General features: G+C 28.9%; 1 protein-coding gene across 1 annotated transcript; it reads right to left on the reverse strand.

The window, feature by feature from the left end:
- Window positions 1-1,108: 1,108 nt before the first annotated feature.
- Window positions 1,109-3,582, reverse strand: LOC132953200 (uncharacterized). The gene is made up of 2 exons (XM_061025723.1): window positions 3,229-3,582; window positions 1,109-1,225 (listed from the first exon to the last, which is right to left on the reverse strand). The coding sequence occupies exons 1-2, from the start codon at window positions 3,580-3,582 to the stop codon at window positions 1,109-1,111; spliced, it is 471 nt and encodes a 156-aa protein (XP_060881706.1).
- Window positions 3,583-9,288: the final 5,706 nt, after the last annotated feature.

Below are 9,288 nucleotides of genomic sequence, written 5' to 3' on the forward strand. Positions count from 1 at the left end.
ACGATATTGTTCCGTATCGGTAAATCATATACGCATGGACAAATTTAGGTTAAATACTTATATCTATTACAGTTTTTGGCAGAAATAGCATAAATCTGAAATTTTAATAACATTTTTTTTTATGTAATATATAAAACTCAGATTTAAGTAATTTAATCCAAAAACTACGAGATTTATCTGCAATTCATCCAAGGATCATTTTCACATCAATGCGTTGAAGAGTTTCAGACAAAACTTTGGAGGCTGGACTCGAATTAGTACATCACTAGCACAGTTATATTGTACTTTTATTTTTTAGATCTTAATTTAAATTTATTTTTAACTGGGAAACAACAAAATAACTGACGGTTTTGATATTAATCAATGTGTTGTATTCGTAGAAGCGAACGCTGATCGGGGATCTTATCATCCTTATATCCTCTTAGGTATCAATAAAAAAGGCAACTTTATAGTAATGTGTAGGTGAATAATTTTAGCAAGATTTGTATAGTCAGCATACAAATATTAAAATGATAATAGTAATACAAATTAAAGGTGTAATATTTTGACAATATTTAAATAGAAGGATACAATACCTCATTTATATTGTGACGATATAATATGAGTAAAATATTCAAGCAATGTTTGATCTTTGGCCAAAAACTGTACTATATAATAATATTGTAACAATATTTAAAAATTTTCTGATAGCCACGTACGAATATTTTAATAATTAATAAAATTAGACTAGAAATATTCATACAAGATATGTAAAATATATGTAATACAATAATATGTAAATGTGATTTTGCAATCTGTGTAAAAAAACTAGTTTCTAAAAAAAAATCATGAAAAAAGTCAATACTGTCAGTTATATTTACTGTTTTACGTTAAATGAATCAATATGTATAATTATATTAATGACAACACAAAATAATATCGTATAATTCGGTCCATATGATCGGCTACCACGCTACCATACTATTTTTTCAATCCGTTTTGTATATTTATTATATCAATTAATATTATTTATTAATTCTCGTAACTGAGTGTTAACACATAATTTTTCAATATTGATGAATGATGACAATCGCCAAGAATAATAATTGTTTATGTATTTGTTAAACCGTTATTTTATTTTCATGAAATTTCTCCCAGGCAGTGGTCCAATAGTTCCTGATCGAACCTTCTCAATAATTTCAGCGACATCTAAACGTATGGCACCAGGTCTCCAATTTCGATTTATCTAAAAACCGATTAAGGCTTTAAATAGGTATTTTATTTTCATAATGCATTTTAGTGTTATCATGGTAGACCCAATAAATTAAACCAATTATAATGTCTAATAATTGACAACCAGTAAGAATCAAAGATAAAAAAGGTGGACAAGTGGGTGTAGCTCTGCTGTACAGTAGGTTACAAGTGGGTCACTGTAATGGATGGTGTTAAATTTGAATTCAACGATATAATTGTATAAGAAAAACGATTCTGAGGAAGATGGTCAGTCAGCCTACGATATTACTAAGTATATTTGATGATATTATTGTGAATAAAGTAATTTATATATTTACCTATTTACGTGGAACATTGTTTTAAATTTTCAATCCTTAGCTATAATCGTTGAACATTTTATACATTTTTAACTACAAAATAATTATTAAATTTGAAATTTGATAAATGTTGTCAACATTTGAATTAATAATACATATAAAAAAAATTAAGCAGTTGAAAAACATTGAATTTTCACGCATTTTTACCCAACAACTAAATTTTATTGACAATTATAAAAAAAAAACAATTTAAAACTTACAATGTCCGTAAACAGCTCAAAAAGAGTCAAAATATTTTCAAAATTAACATGTCTATTGAATAAAAATATAAACATTCAGTGAAATTATCATGCATCTAAAGTTACTCGTTTTTATTTAAAATCAATACATGAAAAATCTAGTGAATATCCAATATTGTAAAAATATGAACTTCAAACGCTCATAAAAATTTAATTTGATTTGTTTGTAGTCATTTTTTTGTTGATAAAGATAGACAATCTTATGAGGAATTTTGTATTAAATTTTTTTATCTTAGATTTAAATAGAAAATTTTTTATGAATTTTTAACTCACAATCATACACATTTTTATGAATTTTACGTATTTTGTCAATATTTGAACTTTAAATGCTTATAAAAAAAAAATTAACTGGATTTTTAATTTTTTCCATCTGCCTTTGAAACAATATACTAGGAGCCTTCTATAAAAATGTTAAGCTTTTTTAATAAACTAATAAAATTGAATTGATTTTCTTAGAAAGAAATCAAAAAAAAATGAAAAATGAATATGTCCGTAAACAGCTAAACATTTCAAAATAGGTCAAAATATTTGAAAAATGATAGGGTGTATGGAAAATTCTAATATAGACATTCAGTCAAAATTTCATGTACCAACTGTCAATTTCTCAAAAACAGATTTTTCCGTATAATTTTTACTTTTGACCTCCCAAAGTACCAACTAGATTCACTTTCCTATCAGAAAATCTAAACTTTTTTAGTGTGCTAAAAGGTGATGAGACATAAAAACAATAAATTTAAAACAAAACAAATCATTGTAAAATCAATACATTCATCGCTCCACTCAGAATCTAACTTTTATTTTTTTTATCTTTAATTTAATTATTTATCGTTATATTTTACCGTACTTTTTGTCAATTGCAGTCAGTATTTTTCGAAACATTTTAATTCAGATTATGATCATATTATGTACGAATATCAAGTTACATTTTATAATATGCTTAAAATGTAATTATTTATATTATACCTTTCAGGTAGGTGTATATTATAATGGGATATATAATATATTAATATATATACCTATTCAGCTGGGAATTACGATTTTATACTAACCAATAAAGAATCAACTAAACGATTTCTATGGAAATCAAATTATTGATCCAATTATATTGTTTATTAAAGGCAATAAACAAATGTATACAAAATGTCTATTTATAACTCGCAATACATTGTTTCTAGATGTGGGGGATGCAACTTATTTGAACCCCAGCTAACAGACCATTGTGGCCTTTCCCAGAGAAGTTCATAAATTAAACAAGTTCATTCTACTAACCTAGTCTTCATACCAAAATAATTAATATTAAAATTAATAGCATCGGAAAAATGATTAATAACTTTATAAAAATCAAAAACACCTTCGCGGGATATACTAGAAATCTTCGTAGGATAATATTAATTTCTTACTTTTACGCCACCGGTTTCTTTAACTGACCATTGCCATCCCATTGTCTTTGGGGTTTTTATCGGTTCTATTATGCAATCTAAATGGCCAAATGCCTTACCAGGATACATTGACATGGCAATTTCCATAATTTTCTCATTAGTCATGAATTTGTCGAAAGATTTTTCAGGAGGCAATATCCGGGAACAGTTGTTGCATTTTTTCTTCGTTTTACATCTCTTCTTTGGACGACGAGGCGTGGCCAACTGTACAGTAGTTGTGGATGCTGGACCAAGTTTAGGGAGATGACTTTCATTCAGAGAAATTATGGCGTCCCTATTTCCTTTTTGATTTACATTAATCACTTTTTTCGACATTTTAAAAGTTTGTTATTGAATTAAACTATTTAAATGTGGTGTTGTTAGGAAAAAGTAAGTCCTGTTAGTTTATGTTATTATTATTATTATTATTTCTTTATCTGACGGAAAAAGCTCCATTTATGAAATAATAATTTTATAAATACATTGTGTCAGATTCTGTAAGACCCGGCCAAAATACGGAAGGCATGGTACTACCAATAAATCAATGGACAACAATTAATCGCATTAAGACAGGACAGGGAAGATGTGGATCTGTATTATTCAAATGGCGCTACATAGATAGTGCAGCCTGTGATTGTGGGGAAGTGGAACAAACCATGAAACACATTGTGGAATCGTGTCCCAGGAGGTTATTTGAACAAGGGACCAGTGTTGAGACTTATCTAGATAAATTTATTTTGATAATTATCTAGATAAACAATTACTCATCTATTATCTTATCTTAATAACTATTTTGTCATTAATCTATTGGTTATCTTAGATGACATATTTTCTTATCTAGAAAATTTATCTAGATAAATTAATTTAAATCTTATACATTTTTCATGAATACTATTCATTTTTTTCACTAAAATGTTCTATCAATGCCGAGGAATGAACATTATCCAACAGTAAATATTATACTCATAAAATTACCATATTGCCATAGTTGCCTATATTGCCCTCCCCCCCATCACCACTAAGGTTTGCGCATGCCTATGGATACTTATGAAATGTATAGCTGTATAGGTAATTTATTATTCAAAGCGACAGTATAGATGAGTCTTAACTTTTAACCTATGACCTTAGTGGCTTTAGACTTATATACATATTGGGCACTAGGCAATATATTTTATTTTACACGATTAATCGTTGCGTTTCTGAAGACGCACGCGATCAATTCGCTAGTCGCCACACAAAATAATAATATAAATAATATTATATAATACTATCGAAATTTAATTCATGGTATCATTGATTATAAATACTACTATACTATATAGTACCTATTTATAATCAATGCGGGTATTAACCACGATTAAAGATAGTATGGTTGCCCAACAATTCCCGACATTTCGCATATACATATTTTCTTTTAAGTGATGTGTATTTTAATGTATTTGATATTAGTAGAAATTGTACTTACCAACGTATACAGTTAGCTATAAAAGCGTTTAAAGTTTCGATACCAAAGTTTATTTACTATAAAAAGTAAAGTGACCAATATAAAACTATATCTATTCACTCCGAACGGAAGGTACAAATTGTTTCCACCAGAGCGCGTTTTGTTAATCCGTTTCCCCAATATATTTGGAAAAACTCAAAACACTAAAAATAGCTTTCTATACGAAAAGATAAGACTGTTTACTGTTTTTATTATTTTAACATGTAGTGTGCGTGCGTATGTAATCGGCAGCCTTCAGTTTACTGAGAGCTGACTGTAGTGTTGAATAGTGTAAACTTTTATCATAGACCGTTTTGTTACGAAAAAAATTCGTCTAGTTCTAGCAACAGTGGAAACTGAAAGAAATGTTGGCGATCCATTAAACAATGGACAAAACTCACCTAGCGCCTCTTAAAGCTCCTAGTATACCAATTTAATGATTTTTATAAAGTATTAATTGTGGAAAAAACTGTCAGCTATATGTCAAAACTGCCAAAAAGTTGTAAATTGATCAACTAATTCGAGTGGAAACTTTTTAAGCCACATTAAAGTAAGTTTTTATATTTTATAACTAAATGTTATACATTGTAATTTTAGGATTATTATAGACTTTATCAGTAAATAATCACAGGTCATGATATATTTGTTTTTGCATTTGACACAATGTTTGTAATATTTTATATATCCAAATGTTAACTTCTTCGTTACACTACCGTATTTTGAGGATACTTTGCACCATACATGGTAACATTGCACCAAAAAAAAAAAAACAAGTTATTTTACAAAATATTTCGTTAACAATTAATGATAGAAAAATATAAATGTTATCATTTTGTTACTGATACTGTTAAATGTCTTTTGAAATGGTTCTAACTTCAGTATGTCGATTTCCCTCCAAAACGTGTGCTCTTAATAACAGCTTATCACAAATACACAAAAACAACGCTCGAGAAAATTGTGCGTGTTCGTCAACTCAAATTTCAATTTCAAAGGTAATTTTTTTTTTATTCTATCAGAAATATTATAAGAATTAAGAATATGTATGGTATTAAGTTCAATTCAACTTTTTTTCATAGCTATAAAAACGTATGTAACAAAAAAAAAAACAAAATTGTTTAATTTCTGCTCAACTTTGCACCACAATACGATTGGTGCAAAGTAACACAATTATAATGTATTATACAGAACAATAATAGATATTTGTTTTTTAGGATGCCCAAGGTACACAAAAGAGCAGTTGGCTCACGACAATATCATGATTACACAGAGGAGACACTAAACAAATGTCTCAGTGATATTAAAAATAAGCTAATGACACAAAGAAATGCAGCAAAAGTATATAATATTCCTCGTCGCGTAATAAATTTTAATTGAAAGAACAACATATTAAATCATTTGACCGACTAAATGCTTTTAATGAAGCAGAGGAAAACAGTTTTGTAGACCACATTATAAAAATGAGTGAGTTTGGGTTTCCAGTGAACAAAACAGATTTACGATATATACTAAAATCTTACCTTGATAGAATAGGAAGAAAAATTAAAGTGTTCAAAAACAATTTACCTGGGCTAACATGGGTTTCACTTTTTTTAAAAAGAAATCTGACTTTAAGTGTACGTCTAGCTACAAATATAAAGAGGTCTAGAGCTGCTGTAAATAAAGAAATGTTAGAAGACTATATAAACAATTTAAAGAAAGTTGTTGCTGGTGTAACTCCACATAATATTTATAACTATGACGAGACTAACCTTACTGATAATCCCGGACAGAAAAAAATACTAACAAAATGAGGAAATAAATATCCAGAAAAAAATTGTAACTCATCAAAAGTGACTGTAAGTATTATGATGTGTGGAAGTGCAGCAGGGGACTTAATACCTCCATATGTAGTATATAAAGCAAAGAATTTGTGGCAACCGTGGACAGAGAATGGCCCAAAAGGTTGTAGATACAATGCCACTCCATCTGGATGGTTTGATTCAAATACATTTACGAATTGGTTCGACAAATCACTTGTACGCCACTTAAGAAAAACTCCATGCAAAAAAGTAGTCATAGGTGACAATCTGTCGTCACATTTGTCTCCAAATGTTATAGACAAATGTAAAGAGGAAAATATTTATTTTGTATGTCTACCACCAAACAGCACCCACATTACCCAACCTTTAGATGTTGCATTTTTTCATCCAATGAAAGTGGCCTGGAGAAAAATTTTGACTGAATGGAAAAACACTCCGGAAGGATTACACAATACCACACTTCAAAAAGAATCTTTTCCCAAGCTGTTGAAACAATTATTAGATACTATGCAACCTAGTATTAAAACAACCATGAATTAATGGATTTAGGAAGTGTGGTATCTATCCATGTGATGCAGCTGAGCTGCTCGAGAGACTACCAAGATCTGAAGATGTTAATTCGAGTGTTGAAAAATCGTTTATTGAACATTTAAACATTAAAAGATCTGAAGTTACCCAAAATATTAGAAAAACCAGGAAAAAGTTAAAATTTGCACCTGGTACCAGTTATGCTCATTGTGTGGAGGCAACCTTAATTAAAGCAGCCGTGCAGTTTGACGGCGTATGTGTGATTGTCAGGTGATTGCCCGCTCACGAATTATGTTAGCGTATGGTAATTGTCGTGCGATAGTAGTGAACTGTAATAGGAAAATGGAAAATGGGTGACGAAAAATGAAAGTGAGAAATAACAATGTCGTTGAATTTCTGTATAAAAATTATCAAATAAATATGACGTATATTAACCGTTGCTACAGGGAAAAAACGCTTAAATACTATGTTAGTAGTAGGTGGGGGCCGACCACAAGCGATCGCCAATACAACGGGACAAAAATGACAAATAATAAACTTTTAAAAAATAACAATTCAATGGTCGAGTGACAAAATAGTACGAGCATAAACAATAATAATAATAAAAAAGGTGGATGATAATAAAATTTGATAGCGTAGACGGTACGACCTGATACGGAGTAGCTGGACAATCTGCGTCGGTGGTGAACAGCTGATCCGCGTTCTGTGGTCGACGCGTGCGTGCGTAGGCTGTCGTCGGACGACGGCCAATAATGACTGCGCGTGCGGGTAACAACGGCAGTTACGACACTACGCGTGCGGGCGCCGGTGTGCGTGCGAATATTTTGACTTTAACAAACTGAAGCGAGGACGAAATGGATACGACGTGGTTTGACAATATCCTATACCCAAAATGATACGCGGTCACGGCAGGGCCGTCCCGAAGATGAAAAATCAAGGGGGGGTGAATAATATGAAAAATGCCGACTACAATTTTTTACTCAATGTATGTAGTATAATTAACTTTAGTCTATAATATGTAGTCATGTTTTTACTTTTTAACATAGATATATCCCAGACAGCAAAAAAATGTTGTCTCGATATTGTATGGACAATTAATTTTAAATTATGAAATTGAATGGATATTGCATGTGAGTTGAATGTAAATTTTTTAATATCCATGCAATATCCCAGAAATTGTATTTAAATTGTATTTAAATGTATTTAATATTGAATTTACAATCACGCATTGATATTTTGTACCAATATTCAATGGATATTGAAAATAATCTTGAATGAATATTGCTTGAATAATCTTTAATATTCATAAATTATCACAATAACATTGCTTCATCAACATTTTCATAATAATAAAATTAATAATTGACCAAATATTGGATTGATATTTTTAATTTTGTATTCAATATGCATTCAATATTCACAGCTGAACTTCATTACTGATTAATTAATAAAAAGTATCAATATATCATATTATATACAATTTACTTGTAGTTTTGTTACAATATACTATGATATAGTACTACAATTATATTCAAATCCATGAAAATCATATTCCTAAGATTAACCGAAATATACAAAACATGGCTATTACTATATATAATTAAATAATAATAGTATTAAATAAATAAACAAAATGCTGGTTTTATTATTATCATAAGAATAATTATTGTATTGAATAAACTTAATTGTATCAAAAAAATAAATGACATGATTATAGCTTATTATCATGTAAAAAAAAAATTGTATACTGTTCTGAAAAATATTATACTATTATAATATAAAAGAAACAAATTCTAGTTTTACTATCAAAAGAATAAAATAAAAAAATACTTCTTTTTTGAATTTATAATATATCAATAAATATATATAAATACTTAAATATTTGAAACTTTTTAATAAAAATAAATAATGTAAATACATTAAGATAACACTATACTTGCATGCTTTGTTTAGTCTTAGAAACGCAGAACATAATATAGCAAATTGTACATTTGGAATAATCCATATTAACTCCTTTATGATTACTATTAAAGTAATTAAAAAAAACCTATGAGATTCACAAACTAATATTTTTACTTTTAAATATAATAGTAGGTAAATTAATTTAATATCAAGCATAAAGGAGATAAATGGAGTATTTAGAACATACAATTTGCAATGCCTTGCATTTGTAAGATGGAGACATGCAGGTGTAGCGTCGTATTTATCAATATTTTAGCAGTTTATAATTAA

Source organism: Metopolophium dirhodum, unplaced genomic scaffold (genome assembly GCF_019925205.1).
Source record: "Metopolophium dirhodum isolate CAU unplaced genomic scaffold, ASM1992520v1 scaffold1, whole genome shotgun sequence".
NCBI lineage: Eukaryota > Metazoa > Arthropoda > Insecta > Hemiptera > Aphididae > Metopolophium > Metopolophium dirhodum.